Raw genomic sequence first — 26,272 nt, forward strand, 5'->3', positions numbered from 1 at the left:
GAATGGGAGGAGACACAGATTAGATATTAGAAAAAACTTTTTGACAGTTAGAGTGATCAATGAGTGGAACAGGCTGCCACGAGAGGTGATGAGTTCTCCTTCAATAGAAATCTTCAAACAAAGGCTGGACAGACATCTGTCTGGGATTATTTAGCGAATCCTGCTTTGAGCAGGGGGTTGGACCAGATGACCCAGGAGGTCCCTTCCAACTCTACGATTCTATGATTCTAGGAAGGGGCCATGGATATTCCCCCCCAGCTAAAAACATCAGCTCTCAGCCTCCCCAGAAAAGGCAAATCGCTAAGATGCGCCAATTCTGGCACTTAGCCTTGCTCATCCCACTTGCCCTGTAGCAGTGGCAAGTGGGGTAATAGTTGTGGGGTTGATGTCACCTTTGTACCTTTTATTGTCTGGTGACATCAACCCCACGGCTTAGTAATGGAGAGGTGTCAATAAGACACCAATCCATTACTAATCCTATAGTTGTTACATGTTAACTAAAGACACAGCCATAATAAAGTCTTTTATTTTAAATAACACTAAACATTTCCATTTTTATTAAATGCCTAATTCCTGCGACGCCCTCAATCTCCTGTAATAAAAATAAAAAAGCAACAATATACCATACCTGTTTGTTGTTGTCTCCCACGCAGTAATCCATATCTGGGGGATATACGTTTTTCAACCTGGACGGTGCTAAGATGCGACTGCTCCGGCTGAAAAACCACTGGTGAATGAGGAGATGCTACAAGCGCAGCTTCAGTGACTAGCGGTGACGTCTCTGAAGCTGTTCTTGCAGACGAGCTGAACTGATGTGAACTCAGGACTGTGAGAAACTGCCAGTGATGAGGTCACGCATGTCATATGGATGTTGCGTTTTAAAAAATGCACAACAATCGCAAGACACTCGCATGGCACTCGTCCGTTTGTTCAGTCCTGATATCGGACCATTTTTTTCTCGCATATGGGTACGTATCCTTAAACAAGTTGTCCATTACAAAGTGTAGTGGGCACATCGATATAAACATTGGAAAAAAGGCTTTCTTCAAATACCTTGCGTTGTCAAATGTGCCTGTGAGAGTGGCGCTATTGCTATCCGCTCTTCCCCATCACGTGACCCCCCGGCTGCAGTTGCCTCCGATGTCCGGTGATGACACCTCAACTTCCGTAACTGGAAACTGACCAGGCATCACCGAAGTGGGACCCAATCTCCCTGAGTTACTAGGCTGTGTGCCAAGTTTCACTGCAGGTTACAGCCCAACATTGCGGGGGCCCTCTCCTGCACTGCATTCATTAGCAGAAAGCAGTAAGCCCACATGATGCTGGGCTGTGATTTCTGTTGAAATTCCGCCCACAACCCAGTCACTCGGGGAGACTGGGTCCTGCCTCGGTGATGCCGGGCCACCTTCCAGTTCCAGAAGCTGATGTGCTTGTCCCTGACATACTCTTACATACCTCCCTCCTAAAACATGGTTGACTCCAATCATACGATACTGGTAAAACATTAACGTCATTTATGTAATCATACCTAAAAGCTTTAGGAAACACATTTGCACATAAAATTATCAAGCTCGTAGTTAGAGTCCATTTCTTGAACTGGCCCTTTGGCCCACATAAACAATATTGTCCGACTGACCCCGATCCCATTCGGTTAAGACCCTCAAAACACAGAGTTCAAGTTCTTTTTAACACGGGTTCACATGACCCTGGTCCCTTTGCTTCTGAGACCCTGAAACCGAGTGTCCCTTTTACAACATAACGGCCAGTTGGCCAACGTAATCCTGCTCAGGGTATCCAGACACAAGAAGTCCATGTGTTAAACATAATTGCAGACTGGCCAACTCACCACAGCTCCGACAGTCCAGGGGCGTTTTTAGTTCCTGCAGTTCTGACCCTGCTCATTCCTCGGGTTGTCCTGTCCAGTTTTCCTCTCCCTCCTTTTTGTGGATTACGGTCCCTTTAAGAGAAATATGTGCTGCCCAACAGTCCCTGGGGAAAAGTTCAAGGTTAGCCACAGTCAAAGTTTATGGGGGTGGGACACAATCCTTGGGGCAGTGCACACAGTCCTTTCTAGCAAACAAGAAAATGGAGCAATGATGTCCCATAAGACATGTGTCATGTCGGACGCTATTCACACCACAGCGTCCGGCAGGCAGCGGTAGTTCCATCTCCGTCTACTATAGCCTCAGTGGCGCCGGCTTGATTTTACTCAGGTTATCGGGGGTTAATCTAGCTGGAAATCAGGTGGGATGTTTGGTCACGCCCACGGTCTTTAAATAATCGTGCTGGTCTGTGGGCGTCGCCGATTATAGCTTGTGTTTTATGCCAAGTGGTTCCGGTCTGGAGAGGTGGTGTTGGAGAGAGAAATTCATATCTGGTGTCGTATGATCCGTTGCTACCTTTTCGCCTTCCTATATTTGTGCTTTGTTTTGCCCTGTTCACATTACGGTATTGTCCTGTATGTATGCGGCGCGGTGCGGTTTAAGTTCTCCCTGTCTGTCATTACTGTCTGGGCTTTGGTGGTTTGACGACTCACTGGGTGGAGGGTGGAGGGTTCAGCTTAGGGCTGAGCAGGAGATAAGGAAAGGTTGGAGGCTCAGGCATTTGCACCATTAGCAAAATCCCTGGGTTGAGGGTCAGACAGGGTTTTCCCTAGTTGGAGGAACTCCGCAGGGGACCCGGGTATTTCAGCCTTCTTTAACCTAAGCCCCGCATAACATTATAATCGGCCCAACATTTTTCCATGGATTCCATGACTTCTATAAACCGCCAGTTGGCGGCGCTGTCCTTACAGGTCACTGAGTTGAAGGGGGCAGTTCAGCAGCAGGGCCTGGTTGTAGCTAATGTGCAAGCGGCTTCTGCTGGTGCAGGTGCAGAGCCGAAGGTTCCGCTGCCTGAACGTTTTTCTGGGGAACGCAGCAAATTTGTCATCTTTCGGGAGGCCTGCAAGTTATACTTTCGCATGCGCCCAGTCTCCTCGGGTAATGAGGCTCAGCGGGTGGGTCTGGTGTTATCATTACTGAGTGGGGGCCCTCAAGCATGGGCGTTTTCTTTACCAGCCGACTCTGCTACGTTTCATTCGGTTGAGAATGTTTTTTCAGCACTCGGGCTCATTTATGATGATCCCGACAGATTGGCTCTAGCGGAATCTAAAATCCGCGCCCTCTGTCAGGTGGAACGTATGGCGGAAGACTATTGTTCAGAATTTCGCCGTTGGGCAGTAGACACACAGTGGAACGACCCAGCGCTGCGGAGTCAGTTTATTCATGAGGTTTCAGAAAGAGTTAAATAGGCCCTCCTGATGTATGAGACTCCTGCATCGTTAGAGTCTGCCATGAGTTTGGTTATTCATATTGATCGCCGTTTGCGGCAAGGGGCGCAGGAGACGCTGCCCCTGGGGGAAAGCAGGGGTGCAAGTGTGATTGCTGCAGGTGAGCCCACGGAACCTATGCAAATCGCTGGGGTATCACATGTTAAGCGTCGCGTTCCTGGGTTCAGGAAGCATGGAGCATGTTTTTACTGTGGTAAAAGAGATCATTATGTAAATGCTTATCCTGTGCTACCAAAGAAAGTCGCACCGGCGGAAAACTGGTAAGCTCAGAGGGTATGGAGGAGGCCCAACTGAGCGTATGCATATCCTCCATGATGGTATCTCAATGTATGCTCCCTGCCAGGGTTATTATTGCGGGCAGAGAGCTACCAATATCAGTGTTTGTGGACAGCGGTTCCACCACCAATCTCATGGATGAGGAGTTTGCACGCATGGCAGGTTTTAAGATCGAAAAACTCCCTCATCCTATTCCCGTGGTTACCATTAATGCCGCTCCCCTCCCACAGGGGGAGATTACTGAGTTTGTAGCTGAGGTTAAACTCCACATTGGGGTCCTACATTCTGAGTGGGTTACATGTAGGGTACTCAATAATCTCCCAGCACAAATGGTCCTGGGTTTCCCATGGTTGTCCAAACACAACCCGGTGATGGACTGGAGAACCCAGGACATAGTTCAGTGGAGCGGTTTCTGCCAGGAAAATTGCTTGGCCACATGTGTGTTCGCCGTGAAGTCCAGCCTTCCGGAGGCGTTGCTGGATTTTGCGGACGTATTCTCTGAGAGGGGTTGCTCAGAACTACCTCCACATCGAGCCTATGACTGTGAGATTAGGTTAAAGCCCGGGGCTAAATTGCCAAAGGCGAGGATGTTTAGTATTTCTGGTCCGGAGAGACAAGCTCTTAAAGACTACATCGCAGAGAGTTTAAGTAAAGGGCACATCCGGCCTTCATCCTCACCTGTAGCAGCGGGGTTTTTCTTCATTAAGAAAAAAGATGGGGGGTTACGCCCATGTCTGGATTTCCGGGAGTTAAACCAGATTACGGTCCGTGATCACTACCCGATGCCTCTGATCCCTGATTTGTTCAACCAGGTGGCTGGTGCGAAGTGGTTTTCCAAACTTGACCTCACGGGGGCATATAACCTCATAAGGGTCCGTCAGGGGGATGAGTGGAAGACGGCATTTAATACCCCTGAGGGTCATTTTGAAAGCCTAGTTATGCCATTTGGGTTGACAACCGCGCCTGCTGTTTTCCAACATTTCATAAATGATGTATTCGCTCATGTGCTGGGGAAATTTGTGATTGTGTACCTGGATGATATCCTCATCTATTCGAGCGACCAGGACACTCATTTAGAGCATGTCAGGCAGGTGTTACAGTTGCTCCGTGAGAATAAGCTCTATACTAAGCTTGAAAAATGCGTATTTTTTGTTCTGGAGTTGCCTTTTTTGGGTTATATTGTATCCGCCGCAGGGTTTAAAATGGACGCCGCGAAGGTGCAAGCGGTGCTGCAATGGGAACGGCCTGATAATCTAAAAGCGCTCCAGCGGTTCCTTGGGTTTGCCAACTATTATAGGAAGTTTATTAAGAATTTCTCTACTATAGCCAAACCGCTCACGGACATGATGAAAAAAGGTACCAATCTTGCTATCTGGTCTGATGATGCGGTGCGTGCATTTGAGCTTCTGAAAAAACATTTTGTTTCAGCCCCCATTCTGGTGCAACCGGACGTATCTAAACCTTTTACGGTGGAGGTCGATGCGTCTGAGGTGGGAGTAGGGGCAGTACTGTCACAGGGCTCGTCCTTAAGCAATATGCGTCCATGCGCCTACTTCTCCAAGAAGCTGTCGCCTGCCGAACGGAATTACGACATCGGCAACAGGGAGTTGTTGGCCATCAAATTGGCTTTTGAGGAATGGCGACACTTCCTGGAGGGGGCGGCCCACCAGGTCACAGTCATCACCGACCATAAAAACCTGCTCTATCTGGAGTCGGCCAAGCGTCTGTCTCCCAGGCAGGCTCGCTGGGCATTGTTTTTTACACGTTTTAACTTTCTGGTGACTTACCGTCCTGGGGCTAAAAACACCAAGGCGGATGCCTTGTCCAGGTGTTTTCCGGGGGGGAGAACCTTGGGAAGATCCGGTACCCATCCTCCAGGAAGGTGTAGTGGTTTCGGCTCTCACGACTGAGGTAGAGGCGGAGATTGCCGAGGCCCAGGAGGAGGTACCGTCAGGACTTCCCGCTAATAAGTCGTTCGTACCCCTTCATCTTCGTCTTAAAGTGTTGGGGGAACACCACGACTCTGTCCTGGCCGGTCATCCAGGGGTTAAGGGCACCTTGGAGCTGGTATCGCGCCGCTTCTGGTGGCCAAAAATCCGGCAGGATGTGGTCTCGTACGTGACAGCTTGCATCACGTGCGCCAGGGCCAAGACGCCCAGAACCCGTCCTGCTGGCACTCTACAGCCTCTGGGGATACCTAGTAGGCCATGGATAGAAATCTCCATGGACTTTATCACGGACTTGCCTGCCTCGGCGGGGAACACGGTCATCCTGGTGGTGGTTGATCGATTTTCGAAGATGGCGCATTTTGTGTCCTTGCCTTCCTTGCCCAACGCGAAGACGTTGGCTCAGGTCTTTGTGCAGGAGGTGGTCAGACTACACGGAGTTCCGTCAGACATAGTGTCTGATAGGGGGACCCAATTTGTGGCGAAGTTTTGGAAAGCTTTTTGCTCACGATTGGGGATCAAGTTGTCTCATTCGTCGGCGTTTCATCCGCAGTCAAATGGTCAAACTGAGCGCATGAACCAAAATCTGGAGCAGTATTTGCGATGTTTTGTGTCTGACAACCAAGAGGAGTGGTCGACGTTCCTTCCCTTGGCCGAGTTCGCATTAAATAATCACCGCCAAGAATCATCGGGAGAGTCTCCGTTCTTTTGTGTTTATGGGCACCATCCTCAATTTTGTACCTTGCGTCAGGGGGGCTCTGGGGGCGTCCCAGAGGAGGACCGGTTAGGAGTTCAACTATCATCGGTCTGGAGAAGTGTGAAACAGCGATTGCTGAGCATGAGTGCAAGGTACAAACGTGTGGCTGACGCTAGACGCGTGCCAGGTCCGGACCTGTGTGTGGGTGATTGGGTGTGGTTAGCTACTAAAAACATAAAACTCAAAATTCCATCATTGAAATTGGGTCCAAGGTTTATTGGCCCTTTTAAGATTGCTGCCATCATTAACCCGGTTGCTTATCGGTTGGAACTTCCTGCGGTATACAAGATACACAACGTGTTTCACAGGGCTTTATTGAAAAAGGTGGTAGGCTCTGTGGACACGACGCCGATGCCACCTCCAGTCATGGTGGATGGCGATTTAGAGTTTGAAGTCTCCAAGGTGGAGGACTCTTCAGTATTTGGTACAATGGCGGGGGTATGGTCCGGAGGAGAGGTCTTGGGTATCAGCCTCGGACATACATGCGGATCAGCTGGTCAGTTCCTTTCACCACCGTCATCCGGACAAGCCGGGTCCTATGAGTCTTGAGGGCCCTGGGGTCCCTCGTAGAAGACGGGGTACTGTCATGTCGGACGCTATTCACACCACAGCGTCCGGCAGTCGGCGGTAGTTCCATCTCCGTCCACTATAGCCTCAGTGGCGCCAGCTTGATTTTACTCAGGTTATCGGGGGTTAATCTAGCTGGAAATCAGGTGGGATGTTTGGTCACGCCCACGGTCTTTAAATAGTCGTGCTGGCCTGTGGGCGTCGCCGATTATAGCTTGTGTTTTATGCCAAGTGGTTCCGGTCTGGAGAGGTGGTGTTGGAGAGAGAAATTCATATCTGGTGTCGTATGATCCGTTGTTACCTTTTTGCCTTCCTATATTTGTGCTTTGTTTTGCCCTGTTCACATTACGGTATTGTCCTGTGTGTATGCGGCGCGGTGCGGTTTAAGTTCTCCCTGTCTGTCATTACTGTCTGGGCTTTGGTGGTTTGCCGACTCACTGGGTGGAGGGTGGAGGGTTCAGCTTAGGGCTGAGCAGGAGATAAGGAAAGGTTGGAGGCTCAGGCATTTGCACCATTAGCAAAAACCCTGGGTTGAGGGTCAGACAGGGTTTTCCCTAGTTGGAGGGACTCCGCAGGGGCCCCGGGTATTTCAGCCTTCTTTAACCTAAGCCCCGCATAACAACATGATAAAAGTCTATCTGCCAAATTTTTATTTGGTATTGTGATTATCCTTTTGTCTCTCCTAAGCCACTGTGCTTTATGTCCATATGATCCTTATTGTATACCTACTTCCCTAGGATGAATTGTGCCTCCCCTCCTGACCCTAGCATACCTTCATGTCTCCTCCATTTTACTTCTTGATGCATGTACATTGTGTACATTCTGTGTATTGTTGTTTTTTATATTTCATGCGATTTTTCAAATAAAAATTTGGCAGATAAACTTTTATTGTGTCTTATGGGACATCATTCCTCCGTTTTCTTCATTGTCTGGAGTTGTCCATTTAACTCATTGTTTTTGAGTTGTTATTCTGGGAGAGTACTTATTTTTGACTCTCAGCCATAGTGTGACGTTGTGGTTTATGATTATGGTAATAAACACAGTCCTTTCTAGTTGCAAAATGTGATTGGCTGGGTCTTAGTTCCGTAATCCAGCAGGGGGATGCACAACAAGCTCAAAACTTGGAAAGGGGGAAAAAAAACACTCAAAAATCAACCTTCGTCCCTTCTGGACAGCACCAATACTTTTCCAGTGTATTCAGGGGCTCCTGCCCTGAGGCATGCAGAACAATCCCTTTTACTTCTGGTCAACAAGCACAACTTCAGCATAACGTCCGCAACTTCTACACTGCGTTCCAAATTATTATGCAAATTGGATTTAAGTGTCATAAAGATGTAATTTTTTGTTTTTCAAATAAACTCATAGATGGTATTGTGTATCAGGGCTCTTTGGATCACTGAAATCAATCTCAAATTCCTGTGATAATTAGTTTACCAGGTGAGCCCAATTAAAGGAAAACTACTTAAGAATGATGTTCCACATTATTAAGCAGGGCACAGGTTTCAAGGAATTTAGGAAAGAAAAAGGACCTCTCTGCTGCTGAAAAGCATCAAATAGTGCAATGCCTTGGTCAAGAGATGAAAACATTAGATATTTCCCAAAAATTTAAACGTGACCATCGTACTGTTGAGAGATTTGTGGTTGATTCTGAGCACAGACATGTTTGTGCTGATAAAGGCAGAATGAGGAAGGTTTCTGCCAGGCAAGTTCATCGGATTAAGAGAGCAGCTGCTAAAAAGCCATTACAAACCAGCAAACAGATATTTAAAGCTGCTGGTGCCTCTGGAGTCCCTCGAACCTCATGGTGTAGGATCCTTCAAAGGCTTGCTGTGGTGCATAAACCTACTATTCGGCCACCCCTAAAAAGTGTTCACAAGCAGAAATTGTAGCAGTGGGTCCAGACATACATGAAGACTATTTTTCATACAGTCTTGTTTACTGATGAGTGTCGAGCAACCCTGGATGGTCCAGATGGATGGTTGGTGGATGGCCACTATGTCCCAACAAGGCTGCGACTTCAGCAAGGAGGAGGAGGAGTCATGTTTTGGGCTGGAATCATGGGGAAACAGCTGGTAGGGCTCTTTAAGGTTCCTGAAGGTGTGAAAATGACCTCTGCAAAGTACTGTATATAGAGTTTCTGACTGACAGCTGTCTTCCATGGTATAAAAAGCAGAAATGTGCCTTCAGGAGCAAAATCCTCTTCATGCATGACAATGCACCATCTCATGCTGCAAAGAATACCTCTGAGTCATTGACTGCTATAGGCATAAAAGGAGATAAACTCATGGTGTGGCCACCATCTTCCCCTGACCTCAACCCTGTAGAGAACCTTTGGAGTATCATCAAGCAAAAGATCTATGAGGGAGGCAATTCACATCAAAACAGCAACTCTGGGAGGCTATTCCGACTTCATGCAAAGAAATCCAAGCAGAAACTCTCCAAAAACTCTCAAGTTCAATGGATGCAAGAATTGTGAAGGTGATGTCACAGAAGGGTTCCTATGATAGCATGTAACTTGGCCTGTTAGGATGTTTTGTAGTTAAATAGTTTTTTTGTTCAGTGAATGTGACCTCCTAATGCTGCAAATTCCACAAATGAACATTTTCAGTTCTTTAAAACAGATCAAATGTTTAGAAATTCTAATGTGCCTAATAATTTGGAACAGTGCAATTTGAGTTTTTATTCATTTTGGAGATTATACTGTTATCATTGGGAGGTTTCTTCAATAAAATTTGATGTATACTCTAACGGGTGATGACTTTTATTAGACTGACTGTCATTTGTACTGACTATTTAGGAAAATCATAGAAAAATATCATTTGCATAATAATTTGGAACACAGTGTAAAGAGACTGCTTTCACTCTGCTGCATCCTTGCAGCCAAAATAATGGGTCGCATTTTGGCCCTGTACAAAGATGAAGGAGGGTCTAGACAACTCACTTTAGACCGAGTCTCCACTTCCCCATCTGACCGGCTCCTTTACCACCGGACTCCGTGGTTGTACCGCTTCTCTCAGCTGCAGTTCAGACACCACCTCGGGTGTCTTTGACCCCAGCAATGATGATATCAGGGGAATGGAGTTCCTCTGCATCATGGCCGCTTGCTGTATTGTGGCCGTCGCCTGTGGCCAAACACTCTCATGGCGTGCGCCCACCTCCTGATCATCTTCGAGCAGGTGGAGAACAATAGCTAGTGTAAAGACCTCTCGGCCCCAATTCTTTGATGAACCTGGTCACCCTTCCATAGTGGCCTCTGGTACTTGATGGACCATTACATGGATGCAGTCTCTGGTACCAGACTCCCAGATGAAGCCGTATCCATGGAGCGGATCCGTCTAGACGAGGAGGTCGCTGATATTCCGACCGGCCACAGCCTCTCCTCTTGGACGCCGTAGTTCCACTTAGACCTCCTTCTCCGGCCACTTTTTTTCTCCACCACCCCCGATATCCATGTGGTCTGGTCAGGGGTGGGAAAGGTGTCTTCTCCCTCCCCGTATTTATGGAATGACTCATGGTGAGATGCTGCGCCGAATTTGGTCCAGTAATGTGAAGTTCAGGGCTGAGTTTCACTCACCATCATCATTCCGGAGCCACGTCCCTGTGGTTTTGGGGTCACCGCCGCGATTGCTCCTCGACCAGGGGATCCTAGTATTTCGGTCACAGCTTCTTTCCATCCAGGTTCTTCCAGTTGCCTGTCCGCGTTTTCTTCCTGGTTACGTGTCTTTTCTTCCATGACCGAATCCTCTTTACGGACATTCATGACTTCCGACGGTCAATGGTAAAGCTTCCCAACTAGAATTGGAAAGCTGTCATGCTCAAGATCCTTGTCAAATGTACAGGCTTTCTGGAGCCCTCCAGATCGCTTTTCTTCTCTGCCAGCCGCTTCTTCCGCTCCATGCGGCCGATACTTCACTCTGGTGTGCTCCATCCTGGTCAGTGTCATTTGTCGCAATGGTGCCACACTGCTCTGTTTGTGGGTTCTTTCTTCTGAACTCTGCCCTTCCATAGGTGGAGCCATTTCCGGTTGTTCCACCAGTTCAGCCTCGGGCTCCTTCCATTCCTCGGGAATCTGCTGCAGGGTACGGGGCTTCTTTTTCTTTTACCCACTGTGGGCGGGCAATGCTCAAAGGGGGTGGCAACCTGGGCTCAGGCCAGCGCCCACGCCACACAGATTTTCACACCATTTTGGAATTAGGACACCCACAATGGGAAGACCTATCGACAGCCTCCACAACATCATCCGCCATCATAGAATTTTCAATGGCCTCTGTCTTTGCTGTTTCTGGGGTTCCTCCGCTTTCTGAATACGAGGACTCAAAATTATGCCAACTATGCTATTTTATAAGGTGCACATAGTGGTAGTCATGGGCAATGGGCTGCTTTTCTCCCACACCCTGGCACCCTACAAGCAAATAATGTCCTGTCTGTCATGTGGTTTGGATGTAGTGTATAACACTTTTGCATTTGTAGTCTCCACTGGTTGTGCGAACCTGGATCCAGATGCCACCACAGATTCAACGACAGATTCTGTATTAATTTTTAACATTTCAGCATTAGTTTACATCAGGTGTTCCATGGCAGTTACCGTACAGCACATTTCCACTTTGTTCGTTTTCCAGCCTAAGCCTCCCTTCGTTTCCTGGCACCTCTGGCCCCTGAGACGCTCCATGCGGCTCTGCAGGTCTCATGCTTTCTGTCCCAGTTCTCTAACACAGTTTCCCATCCGGCTTCCCCCTCTGGGAGGTGAATAAGGCACCCGTTTCCTAATTTTGGCCATAGGCGTCAGATATCCTGGGAAGAGCCACTGAAATTAATGGCGACCGTCTGTGTGCGGCTCCCAAACGTTCTGTGCTTTTAGATACTTATCAGCCCACTGGCCTAATCTGCCTTTCATCTAATCTCTCACTATTTTATCTCTGCATCTATCTCCAACTCTATCTAACCAGTGTTTCCCCTTATAGTACCCGTGCCCTTCCCTAACTGTGTCTGTTCCTAACTGTATTATTAACCATTGTGTTACAATACCTAACTACTTCCTGAACTACAGTGCCTTCCACTACACTTCCCAATTATTTACTATCCTTATTACTCTACCTTATCCTTATATCTATGTCTTAATTCCCTACCCTAATACTTTCCATAGTCGTATTACAATATCATAAAACACATATTAGCAATAAACATGTGTTATCCACAATAAAACCACTATCAAAATATGTAAACATTCTACCTTAGTGCCCATGATATTCTATGGACTTGAAAAACATTTTTAATATCTAAAAGTGCACCTGCTTTAGCAGGCAGGGACGAAGAGCATGCTTATCTCTGACATACTCCTACATGTCAGCCGATCTAAAAGTAGATCAGGGCAGAGCATGACAGGGGCCGACATCTACACTGAGGTCGACTGACACAAGTTAGGGTTTTAATACTATAGACAGGATAAAACGGTCTTGATTGGGTACACCTTGCTGCAGTGGGATGACTTTTTATACTTTTTTGATAATAATGTTGTTAACTAAGTACTAGAGTTGAGCGATACCGTCCGATACTTCAAAGTATCGTATCGGATGGTATCGGCCGATCTTTAAAAAAAGTATCGGTATCGCCGATTCCGATACCGGAAGTCCCATTCAAGTCTATGGGACTTCCGGTATCGGAATAAGAAAAACCCTTTCCTGCCCTTGTACAGCCTCTCTGGGGTCTGTACGGGCCTTTCGGGGGGCTGTGCCGGCCTGCCAGGGGGTCTGTGCAGGCTCGGGGGGGCTGTGCCGGCCTGCCGGGGGGCTGTGCAGGCTCCGGGGGGCTGTGCCGGCCTGCCGGGGGGCTGTGCAGGCTCCGGTGGTCTGTGCCGGCCTGCCGGGGGGCTGTGCAGGCTCCGGGGGGCTGTGCCGGCCTGCCGGGGGGCTGTGCCGGCCTGCCGGGGGGCTGTGCCGGCCTGCCGGGGGGCTGTGCCGGCCTGCCGGGGGGCTGTGCAGGCTTCGGGGGTCTGTGCAGGCATCGTCCGATGGGACTACAAGTCCCATCGGGCGATGCCTGCTACCATGACAGTGATTGACACATTAGCCAATGATGGGACAGTAGTAGTCCCATCATCCGGCTAATGTGTTGAATGTAAAAAAAAAAAAATTACATGCTACATACATACAACATGCATACTACATACATGCTACATTCATACTACATACTACATACATGCTACATTCATACTACATAAATACTACATGCAACATACATACTACATATATACTACATACATACTACATGCATGCTACATACATACTACATATATACTACATGCATGCTACATACATACTACATGCTACATACATACCACATATATACTACATACATACTACATACATACTACATGCATGCTACATGCTACATACATAACACATATATACTACATGCATGCTACATACATAGTACATGCTACATACATACCACATACATACTACATGCATGCTACATACATAGTACATGCTACATACATACCACATACATACTACATGCATGCTACATACATACTACATGCTACATACTACATATATACTACATGCATGCTACATACATACTACATGCTACATACATACTACATATATACTACATGCATGCTACATACATACTACATGCTACATACTACATATATACTACATGCATGCTACATACATACTACATGCTACATACATACTACATATATACTACATGCATGCTACATACATACTACATGCTACATACATACTACATATATACTACATGCATGCTACATACATACTACATACATACTACATATATACTACATGCATGCTACATACTGTACATACTACATACATACTACATATATACTACATGCATGCTACATACATACTACATGCTACATACATACCACATACATACTACATACATGCTACATGCTACATATATACTACATATATACTACATGCATGCTACATGCTACATATATACTACATATATACTACATGCATGCTACATACATACTACATGCTACATACATACTACATATATACTACATACATACTACATACATACCACATACATACTACATGCTACATACATACCACATACATACTACATACATACTACATGCTACATACATTCATACATATATACTACATGCATGCTACATACATACTACATATATACTACATGCATGCTACATACATACTGCATGCTACATGCATGCTACATACATACTACATACATACTACATGCTACATACATACCACATATATACTACATACATACAATACATTCATACAATACATACATAGACATACAGTACATATAACATAGAGTAACATACTTACCAATACTTGTCACATTGTTCCCCGAAGCCATTGTCTTTTCCGGAATAAATATTAACATAACAAACCACAAAAATACTCACCCACGATCCGAAGCAGTCCACGAGTGTGTCCCACGACGATCTTGGGTAGAGAACTGCAGCATCAGCTGATGCTGCCGTTCTCTACGGGCTGCAGGAATCCAATGACGGAAGGTAGGTATCCTTCCGCACTGTATTCCTCCGCCACTTAAAAAAAAAAAAAGTCCCTAGTCTCACTTTATGCCATTGCTGTGTGGGAAATTCCCACACAGCAATGGCATAAAGTGAGACTAGGGACTTTTTTTTTTTTAAGTGGCGGAGGAATACAGTGCGGAAGGATACCTACCTTCCGTCATTGGATTCCTGCAGCCCGTAGAGAACGGCAGCATCATCTGATGCTGCAGTTCTCTACCCAAGATCGTCGTGGGACACACTCGTGGACTGCTTCGGATCGTGGGTGAGTATTTTTGTGGTTTGTTATGTTAATATTTATTCCGGAAAAGACAATGGCTTCGGGGAACAATGTGACAAGTATTGGTAAGTATGTTACTCTATGTTATATGTACTGTATGTCTATGTATGTATTGTATGAATGTATTGTATGTATGTAGTATATATGTGGTATGTATGTAGCATGTAGTATGTATGTAGTATGTATGTAGCATGCATGTAGCATGCAGTATGTATGTAGCATGCATGTAGTATATATGTAGTATGTATGTAGCATGCATGTAGTATATATGTAGTATGTATGTAGCATGTATGTAGTATGTATGTAGCATGCATGTAGTATATATGTAGTATGTATGTAGCATGTAGTATGTATGTGGTATGTATGTAGCATGCATGTAGTATGTATGTAGTATGTATGTAGTATGTATGTAGCATGCATGTATGTATGTAGTATGTAGCATGCATGTAGTATATATGTAGTATGTAGTATGTATGTAGTATGTATGTAGCATGCATGTAGCATGCAGTATGTATGTAGCATGCATGTAGTAAATATGTAGTATGTATGTAGCATGCATGTAGTATATATGTAGTATGTATGTAGCATGTATGTAGTATGTATGTAGCATGCATGTAGTATATATGTAGTATGTATGTAGCATGTAGTATGTATGTATGCAGTATGTATGTGGTATGTATGTAGCATGCATGTAGTATGTATGTAGCATGCATGTAGTATGTATGTAGCATGTATGTAGCATGCATGTATGTATGTAGTATGTAGCATGCATGTAGTATATATGTAGTATGTAGTATGTATGTAGTATGTATGTGGTATGTATGTAGCATGTAGTATGTATGTAGCATGCATGTAGTATGTATGTAGCATGTATGTAGCATGCATGTAGTATGTATGTAGTATGTATGTAGCATGTAGTATGTATGTAGCATGCATGTAGTATGTATGTGGTATGTATGTAGCATGTAGTATGTATGTAGCATGCATGTAGTATGTATGTAGCATGCATGTAGTATGTATGTAGTATGTATGTAGTATGTATGTAGCATGTAGCATGTATGTAGCATGTATGTAGTATGTATGTAGTATGTATGTAGCATGTAGTATGTATGTAGCATGCATGTAGTATGTATGTGGTATGTATGTAGCATGTAGTATGTATGTAGCATGCATGTAGTATGTATGTAGCATGCATGTAGCATGCATGTAGCATGCATGTAGTATGTATGTAGTATGTATGTAGCATGTAGTATGTATGTAGCATGCATGTAGTATGTATGTAGTATTTTTTTTTTTTTTTTTTTAACATTTAACACATTAGCCAGATGATGGGACTACTACTGTCCCATCATTGGCTAATGTGTCAATCACTGTCATGGTAGCAGGCATCGCCAGATGGGACTTGTAGTCCCATCGGACGATGCTTGCACAGACCCCCGGACATCAGCACAGCCCCCCGGCAGGCCGGCACAGCCCCCCGGCAGGCCGGTACAGACCCCCACAGGGTGCACAGACCACCGGCAGGCCGGCACAGCCCCCCGGCAGGCCGGTACAGACCCCCACAGGGTGCACAGACCACCGGCAGGCCGGCACAGCCCCCCGGCAGGCCGGTACAGACCCCGGGCAGTCCACACAGCCCCCCGGCAGGCCGGCAGAGACCCCCGGAAGGCCCGAAATGACGGCGCATCATGATGCGCACACACCGCGCATCATGATGACGTCAGGCTGTCAATCAACTGAACTTCCGATTCCGATGCCGAATTCCAATATTGAAAAAATATCGGAAGTCGGTATCGGAATTCCGATACAGCAAGTATCGGCCGATACCCGATACTTGCGGTATCGGAATGCTCAACACTACTAAGTACCCTATGTTATTTACATGTACTAATACATTTTTTTTCTTGGGTTTGGTCTTAAAAAATGTATTACATTTCCTGCTACCCTGCATTTTAGTTGTTCTACTGCACATCTGTTGATTCCCAGTCCCCTCTGTATTGATTTACAAAAGCTGCCCACTTCTCAGGCTACCATGTGAACACTGTGTTTTGAAAGTTTGAGATAATCCCCTCTAAACCTAAACTGAGATTGGTGAGTGCTTCCAATGTTAGTCACTACAATCCTTTATGAAACAACAATTTTGGAGCATATTTTCTTAGAATTCACCTGTTCCATTCCCAATTGTTCCATACCTCCTGAATAAATTGACAACTAGGTCTTACCCCCCACCCCTCCTCAAAAGGGTGTGATTCTGAAAAGTTTGGTAGCAATTGTTGGACAGTGTGAGACTTCATAAGGAAATGCCCCTAATTGGTAGTACTGAGTTACCAAAGTATTCATAAGAGGAATGGCACAGAACAGAGGAAAGACAGATTGTCCAGAATTTTAATTTTACAAATGGTACAAGTATTTACCAATAGATACATATCGGGGGAGCTGATGGCCAACTGCAACCAAACCAATGCTGCCTAGTTCACAAACTCTTATCCTACCTTCTCCCAAAGTTTTCTGCATCACGCTGGCAGATGTCTGGCTGGCTCCTCTAGAAGTATATGCTTTAATATAGAAGATGTAGCTGGTAGATGGTTCTAGATCTGTCACTGTTTGCTGAAAGGTATCCTTGCTCACAGCTTCTTGGTACTCCATTTGGACAGGGTCTGAGAATGAATCAGATATATCCCAATCACTCCTCAGTACAATGTTTGTAATTCTTCATTTTCTAAGCATACCAGTATAGAATAATCAAATGTTTAGGACAATTTAGGTATAATATGTACAAAAATCTAAATATACGTAAGATACAGTATAATATCAGGGGAAAATCTCTATACACACAAGCCGGGACAGAAATATGCTCAAAATAAAAAATATTTTATTACGAAGTTGGAGGAAGATGATGAGGATTTAGATTTGAAGAAATTAGAAAAAATATATAATGGGGTTGGATAATAAATTAATTAGATTGAAACAGTAATCGTTGTTTGCAATTTATTTTTTCATATATATATATGTGGCGTCCCCAGGAGTATGGTCGCCACAATGGCATTGCCTTCCTCCAGGGAGGGTGATGTTATGCTTGGAAGCAATGAAGGGTCTCTCTGACAGTTAATCATTTTCATGCAACACAGTTCCCACTCCAGGCCAGCAGAGGGAGCTCTGAACCAGGATTGGGGGAGGAGCACGCTCTGAGGGCCAGGAGGGGAAATAGTTAGTGTGAGGAGGGCAACGAGTGTAGACGTGTGGAGAGAAGCTGGAGGTTGAGCTGAGGAAAGAGAGCTCCCTCCCAGTGAGAGCGCATGATCTGGAGCCTGGTCTCCACGGTTGTATGGATACTGAAGGCCGTGCAACAGAAACCAGATGAATAGGAAGCTGTAAATGCTCTATTCCCAACTAAGACTCGGAGGCACAACAGCAATGGGTGAGCCAAGAGAGATAGAGGGCTACAGCTGTCTGCCATACGAGGTAGCTCTAAGGGAAGATAAGAAGGAGGAACTTCAGTGTAACACTGTACTGCATGTACCTCAAGCGAGGAAGGAGACTACACAACCCATCTGATAGAGTGATTCCTGAGTTGCTTCCAGGCTAGCCTGCTCCTGTGCCATCTGTAATCAGGACCCTGGACTGCGTTTGCCAAGTAAAGGTAAAGAAACTGCACCCTGTTGTGTCCTTGCCTCCTTCCTGCAACATCCTCAGCACTACTACATCTCTTTGCCAAACACTTCACCTTCTTCCTAACCCTTTATCTACACTGCCCTGGGACAACAGCCCTACCTGTGGAGGGCTACAACATCATTGCTGCACTACACCATCTGTCCCAGAGGATCTGCTTGCAGCGTCGGCTTAACACCTCCCTTGCAGAACACCACAGGTGGTGTCACGAATCACTTATAAACTTTATTCCCAACTCAACACCTTTTACATGGGCGCCCAGGGCCACGCACAGGGTCACCGCTGCTGTGACAACCCCCTCCGAGAGACCGGCCCGGTACCGAGTACCCCACAGCCCTGGGAGGGTGACCCATCTTGGCGTCATGAACAGGATTACGGAGCCCGGTATCCCCGGGTCCTGTGTGCCAGAGACAGTTGTGTGCTATAGACTGTGTGCGAAATTGGCGCCATTGCCACCATTATCCCGCTGATTGGCGCACGCGGGAAGAAAAAGGGGCAGGCCTTCGTGGGCGGAGCCTGCCACAGAGCGCGAAGAAGTGAAGTGCCGCGCGGGAAGAGAGGACAGCGCGCGAGAAGGGGAGGAGCTGAGGCCTACAGCCGGTAAGCTGCCCAACCCCGGGGCCTGGCAACTGTTAACTAGGGGGGAAGGAGAATGCTCAGGCAAGTGCCAATGCAGCGGCGGACGCCCCTGCCAGCCCCTCAGCACCGCAAGCTGCAGTGCCCAACGTGGCTGCGGCTCCGGTAGCACCCACCGCAGCGGTCCCCATAATGCTGCTGTCTATGCCCTAAATACCGGGAGCGGCCTGGCTACCGCAGTACTCGGGTAAGTCCCATACCCTGAGTGAATTTAAAGAGAGACTGTGCAGTTTGTTTGAGGTGTATCCTCTATCTGAAAGCCAGAAGGTGAACATCCTGATTGGGCAGCTAACAGGTGCAGCACAGAGAGAAGTAAAAGCCTGGCAGGACACTGACAAAGAGACTGTTAAAAAGATTTTGGCCAAGCTAAGGAGCACCTTTGACACCGGCACTGCCGCTGAAATCAAGATAAGATTCTATGGATGTAAACAGAAAGTACAGGACAGTATAAGGACTATGCTCTTAACCTGCAGGAGGCGCTGCGAGCCGTCAAGCAAATTGATCCTGACAGTGTGAAAGATGAAGAAAAACTGTTAAAAGAGCAGTTCATTGAAGGACTCCTATCCAGTACCCACAGAGCGCAGCTGCGCATCATAACCCTACAAACCCCTGATCTGGACTTTGCTGATTTCAAGGACAGGGCTATTCGGGTACTACAGGAACCAACTGTCAGCCGTTCAGCGCCCCCTAGGCGTCCAGCGATCACCTACCACCAGGAAGCAACATCTTTCCCTTTCATCCCTGTGGAGGCTGATGCACAGACTCTGGATAAAGATCCAACAGAAGAGCTGCGTCTTCAAGTCCAGGAGTTGACCAAAGGTATGGCTGCACTTACTAAAATGGTGCAGTCCCTGCAGGTGTCCTCCAAAGAGAAGATCCAGCTTGCTTCCAGTCCAGAGGATGTTCCGTGGCTCCGAAAGAGGAGAACCCCGCCACTCCGATGGAGGAACAACGACTGCTATGACCAGGACGGACGTCCCATCTGTCGTCGCTGCCACAAGGCAGGCCATCTTGCAAGATTCTGTCCTTTAAACGAGTAACCCATGGGGCAGAGGGCCAACCCCCAGGAGTAGGACCACAAGGCCCAAGGAACTGGTGAGCCAAGTATGTTGGAGGGAGACCGGTCCTTCCTGTGGTGATTGACGGCATCCCCATGAACGCTTTGCTGGACACTGGCTCCCAGGTGACCACTATGCCCTATATCCTCTACAAGCGGTATTGGGCTGACTCTGAACTCACCCGTGGCCCAACTGATGAACTGACAATAGTTGCCAGTAATAGTCAGTCTTTACCACAAGTGGGATGTAAAAAAATTACTGTTAAAGTGGGGAGGGTGGAGTTAAAACCTCAAGGTCTGATAGTTGTGGATATTGATCGAATGTAATCCCATGATGACTCTTGGTACAAATGTAATTGAAAATTGTCTTTCCGAGGTTATTGTCTTGTTGCAACAGGTGGCTGAGACTGTTGGTTCCAGTGAACAACGAGTCCTGCAGAAGGAGATCAAGGCCCTGATGCAAAGACAGCAGGTAGAACTCTCTGGCGGAGAAATTGGCAGCGTCAGAGTGAGTGATGCTTTTCCCATTGCAATACCCCCCAGATGTGAAATGTTGATTTGGTGTCGGGCAGCGATAGGTCTCAGAGGAAAGGATTACCTGGCATTGGTAGAGCCAGTATACTCTGATAGCAGGCCCACTGTCCTGACAGCCAGAGGGGTAGTTGATGTACGAAAGGGGAGAGTACCTGTACGCCTTTTGAATTGTGGGGAGGAGAAGGCCACAATACCTCAGTATGCCACAGTTGCTAAGCTGCTCACTGTCAGTAACAATGCAATGCAGGCAGCAGAGCCCTTGGTCTCATCCGACCAGGTGGAGGACAATGGCTCTGTCCAGCAGCTGGAGGAGTGGTGCCAGCAACTGCAGGTGGTGACTGACTCTACACCTTCATATCAGAAAAATGGAGTTTACAGGGTGACCCAGGAGTATGAGCGGGTATTCAGCAAACACCCTCTAGATTTTGGGAAGGCAAAAGGGGTTCAACATCATATCCCCACTGGAGATCATCCACCCATTAAAGAAAGGTACCAGCCTATACCCCCAACACAATACCAATGTGCTAAAGGTATGTTGAGAGAGATGAAGGAAGCTGGGGTTATCAGAGACAGTTGTAGCCCCTGGGCAGCCCCAATAGTTTTTGTAAAGAAAAAGAATGGTACCATGAGAATGTGTGTTGATTACAGAAAAATTAACAGCATTACACATAAAGATGCCTACCCATTACCCAGAATTGAAGAGTCATTAGCTGCACTTAAAACTGCTAACTACTTTTCCACCTTAGATCTCACTCGTGGGTATTGGCAGGTTCCCGTGGCAGAGGCAGACAAGGAGAAAACAGCATTTCCCACCCCAATGGGTCTCTGTGAGTTCAATTATATGCCATTTGGGCTCTGCACCACCCCAGGAACATTTCAACAGCTGATGGAGTGCTGCCTGGGACACGTGAACTTTGAGACAGTCCTGTTGTACCTTGATGATGTCATTGTTTTCTCCAAGACTTATGAAGACCATCTGGAGCACCTGGCTGAGGTGTTTGAAGCCTTGTCCAACCTTGGCCTGAAGGTGAAGCCTTCCAAATGCCACCTCCTGAAGCCCAAGGTACAGTACCTCGGTCATGTAGTGAGTGCAGAAGGTGTGACACCAGATCCTGACAAAGTCACAGTCATCCAGGACTGGCCGAAGCCCAGCAACCTCCAAGAAGTACGCCAATTCCTCGGGTTGGTAGGCTACTACCGAAGGTTCATCAAAGGCTTCACTGAAATAGCCACCTATGCAAAATCTTCTGGTGGGGCAGTCCAAGAAAGCCAAACAGAAGAATTCCACGTTTGAATGGACTGAGGAGTTGGAGAGGTCCTTCACCCGACTGAAGATGCTCTCACAGGAGATGAAGTTCTGGCCTACCCAGATTATGACCAGCCCTTTGTGTTGTATACTGATGCCAGCAACGTGGGACTGGGAGCAGTACTGTCACATGGCAAAGAAAGGGTAATCTCCTACGCCAGCAGGAAGCTTCGTCCCACTGAAAGGAACCCTGACAACTACAGTTCCTTCAAGCTGGAGTTCCTCGCCATAGTCTGGCCTGTGACTGAAAGATTCAAACATTACCTAGCTTCAGTCAAGTTTACCATCTTCACGGACAACAACCCGTTGACTCACTTGGACACTGCAAAACTAGGTGCACTGGAGCAGTGATGGATGGCTCAGCTGTCTAACTATGAGTTTACCATCAAGTACCGGGCAGGGCACAAGAATGCCAATGCTGATGCGCTGTCCAGAATGCCTAATCTACCAGATGCAGAAGACCCTGAGGCTCTTGAAGAAATAGAGTTACCTCCCTTCCACCGGCCAATTGCAGCCCAACGTGCTCAAGGAGTGAGAAACAGAAGGTCTGGCTTGAAGGAGGTCACCCTAAATCCATTGCGCCATCACGATTGGCCAGAAACGCAGGATAGTGACCCCGCAGTTTGCCTGGTGAAGGAGCTACTGTCACAAGCTGACTCACGCGCAGAGTCGGATGCTCTGAAGAAATCCAGCAGTTGTGGAAGGAAAGAGGTCGGCTGTTCATTTATGAAGGAAAGCTGTGCCAGAGGAGTATCAATGCCCACACTCATGAGCTGGTCTGGCAGGTGATAGTCCCAAAGAGAGAGGCATCAATGGTCCTGGAAGCATACCACAATGGAGCTGGCCACTTCGGATGGAAGAAGTTGGAAGCATTGCTCCGGGAGAGATTTTACTGGGCTGGTATGAGGAAAGTCATTGAAACGTGGTGCCGGGAGTGTGGACAATGTAACCTGGGCAGAAAGGATCGAAACAGCCAGAGAGCTCCTCTACAGCCAATAATAGCCAAACAGCCACTTGAGTTGGTTGCCCTAGACCATGTGAAGCTGGTCCCAAGCTGGTCGGGCTACATCTATGCTCTTACCATCGTGGACCACTACTCAAGATTCCTGGTAGTTGTGCCTGTCTAAGATCAAACAGCCAGGACAGCAGCCAGAGCCTTTCAACAGCACTTCTGTAGACCACATGGATATCCTGAGCGAGTGCTTACAGATCAAGGTCCCGCTTTTGAGGCAGAAGTGTTCCAGGAATTCTGTAACTTGTACGGTTGTAAGAAGATCAGGACAACCCCGTACCATCCACAGACCAATGGCATGTGCGAGAAGATGAACCAGGTGGTGATCGACCTGCTGAAGACCTTGTCTTTGGAGGAGAGGAATCTGTGGCCAGAAAAGTTGCCAGATCTGGTAGACCTCTACAACCACATTCCTGTGAATTCCACCAACTGCACTACAAGCCTACCTAATGAGAGTGAGGAATGGTAAACTGCCTATTGATTTGGATATGGGAGTCCTGACACCTGAGGTGACGTCACCAGATGCTGACTGGGATACAGAGAGGCAGCAACAGTACAGAAGAGTACAAGAGTGTGTGGAGAAGAGTCTAGCTTAGGCAAGACAAAAACAAGAGAGGAACTACAATCAGCATGCACCTGCGGTTCCCTTGTCACCAGGAGAACAAGTCCTTAAGAGGAAAAGAAGGATGCATAAATTGGATGACCAATGGGAAGCTGAACCCTACACCATTCTACCCTCAAGTTTTGACAATACCAAGGTGTGCCTTATTAGTAAAGATGGAGGAGAAACCTCAGCAGCAGTATCAAGGGATCATTTGAAATTATGCCCTGACCAGCTAAAAAAAAGAATGGAAGAACAAAATGACATCCAACCCGTGGAAGAAGAAAAGGTCAGCACCATACTTGGAGAATTCCCTGCAAATTGGACTAAAGTAAATGATGCTATAGTGGTGCCAGTGTTGACATTTCCCCAACTGGTAGTACAAGAAGAAGTGACTCATGAGAACTCTGAAAATCGGGAAGTTCAGGTAGCAGATGCCATACCAGCAGTGGAGCCAGAGAACCCTCGCCCTGCCAAAGGTGAATCTGTCATACCCATGGTGAGAGTAAGAGTCAGTAGGAGAATACTACATAGTTTAACTACACCAGTAGTTAGCACTAGACAACCAGTAAGATCCCCAGTCACACCAGTGTTACGCAGGTCTACCCATACTACACAACGTATACCACCCATCAGATATCGTATACAGCTAAGTTTATGTGAATGTTGAAATTGTTTATATATGTAACTGTTTTCAAGTTTGTGCCTACAGGTAATCTGTAAGAGTTTCCTTCGAATTTACCAGTTTTGTTTTATGGACATTGTACCACAGGACTTGTGTGGTCAGCAATTTGTATATAGTTCACCATTTGCCCAGGAATGGACCATGGACATTGATGCTTGGACTTATCATCATAGGACTATTTTTGGAGCTTATGGTTTTTGTACATTTTTCTTTTTTTCAAAATCTTGTAACCTTCATACTGTTTACATGTTTATATGTTATTCATGTTTTCTTTTATCAGCCCAGGAGTGCTGACTTGCACTAGGGGGGAATGTGGCGCCCCCAGGAGTATGGTCGCCACAATGGCATTGCCTTCCTCCAGGGAGGGTGATGTCATGCTTGGAAGCAATGAAGGGTCTCTCTGACAGTTAATCATTTTCATGCAACACAGTTCCCACTCCAGGCCAGCAGAGGGAGCTCAGAACCAGGATTGGGGGAGGAGCGCGCTCTGAGGGCCAGGAGGGGAAATAGTTAGTGTGAGGAGGGCAACGAGTGTAGACGTGTGGAGAGAAGCTGGAGGTTGAGCTGAGGAAAGAGAGCTCCCTCCCAGTGAGAGCGCATGATCTGGAGCCTGGTCTCCACGGTTGTAGAGATACTGAAGGCCCTGCAACAGAAACCAGAGGAATAGGAAGCTGTAAATGCTCTATTCCCAACTAAGACTCGGAGGCACAACAGCAATGGGTGAGCCAAGAGAGATAGAGGGCTACAGCTGTCTGCCATACGAGGTAGTTCTAAAAGGCGATAAGAAAGAGGAACTTCAGTGTAACACTGTACTGCATGTACCTCAAGCGAGCGCTAGGAAGGAGACTACACAACCCATCTGATAGAGAGATTCCTGAGTTGCTTCCAGGCTAGCCTGCTCCTGTGCCATCTGTAATCAGGACCCTGGACTGCGCTTGCCAAGTAAAGGTAAAGAAACTGCACCCTTTGTGTCCTTGCCTCCTTCCTGCAACATCCTCAGCACTACTACATCTCTTTGCCAAACACTGCACCTTATTCCTAACCCTTTATCTACACTGCCCTGGGACAACAGCCCTACCTGTGGAGGGATACAACATCATTGCTGCACTACACCATCTGTCCCAGAGGATCTGCTTACAGCGTCGGCTTAACACCTCCCTTGCCGAACACAACAGGTGGCGTCACGAATCACTTATAAACTTTATTCCCAACTCAACACCTTTTACATGGGTGCCCAGGGCCATGGACCGGGTCACCACTGCTGTGACAACCCCCTCTGAGAGACCGGCCCGGTACCGAGTACCCCACAGCCCTGGGAGGGCGACCCATATAGAACACATAAAAATAAGAAACTCATTCTCCTTCTGTATTTATCATTCATTCTGAAAATCCTCAAAAATCTGTCTTCAATGAATACATATTTTCTGATTGCTAAGATAAGATATGATAGCTGGTGCTTATAAATTTTGATGGAGAACTCTAATGATCGTTTCCGGAGAACTTGCAGCAGAATGCCTGTCTCTGTTTCGAGCTCCTCCCTCCCTTCTTCATAGAATTTTAAAACCACCAACTGTCATCTCCTGTCTCACTAATGGAAAAGTCTGTCTTCACTGAATCTTACAGATTTTTCCTGTGAATTAAGAGTGAAAGATCAGTCCAGGATGAAAGAAGAAGATTTATTTGATAAGGTATATCACAAAGTTGCTTATTTTCATGTGCCTTGGGACACGGTGGCTGCATGATCGCCAGTACGTTACTGTACTGCATCGTTCGGGAAGGGTGAGAGCAGGGCCCTATGTAGCGACAACATGCTGATGGTCAAGTATAATGACAAGAGGGATGTCCTTTTCTTGACCACAATACATGGTAATGGCAGCATCCCGAACACTTTACGAGGTACCTCTACACAGGTCCACAAACCAGACTGTGTCCTGGGGTACAATAAAATTGGGGGGGAGTTCATCTCTCTGATCAAGTCCTGTAGCCCAAGAGTGCCATGAGAAAAGCTAAGATGTGGCACAAAAAGTTGCCATGCACATCGCACAGATAGCAATGTATTACGCTTATGTGCTATC

At 46.8% G+C, this 26,272-nt stretch overlaps 1 protein-coding gene across 1 annotated transcript in view; it reads right to left on the reverse strand.

Moving 5' to 3' along the window:
• The window catches only part of IGDCC3 (immunoglobulin superfamily DCC subclass member 3), a 267,620-nt gene that overhangs the window by 38,100 nt on the left and 203,248 nt on the right, over positions 1-26,272 (reverse strand). The window contains exon 9 of the mRNA XM_073568864.1: positions 17,190-17,354. Within this exon, the coding sequence (XP_073424965.1) occupies positions 17,190-17,354 (165 nt within the window). The remainder of the gene's footprint in view (positions 1-17,189; positions 17,355-26,272) is intronic.

The sequence above is a fragment of the Dendrobates tinctorius genome, unplaced genomic scaffold, assembly GCF_039654945.1.
Source record: "Dendrobates tinctorius isolate UK_male_01 unplaced genomic scaffold, ASM3965494v1 ptg000022l, whole genome shotgun sequence".
NCBI lineage: Eukaryota > Metazoa > Chordata > Amphibia > Anura > Dendrobatidae > Dendrobates > Dendrobates tinctorius.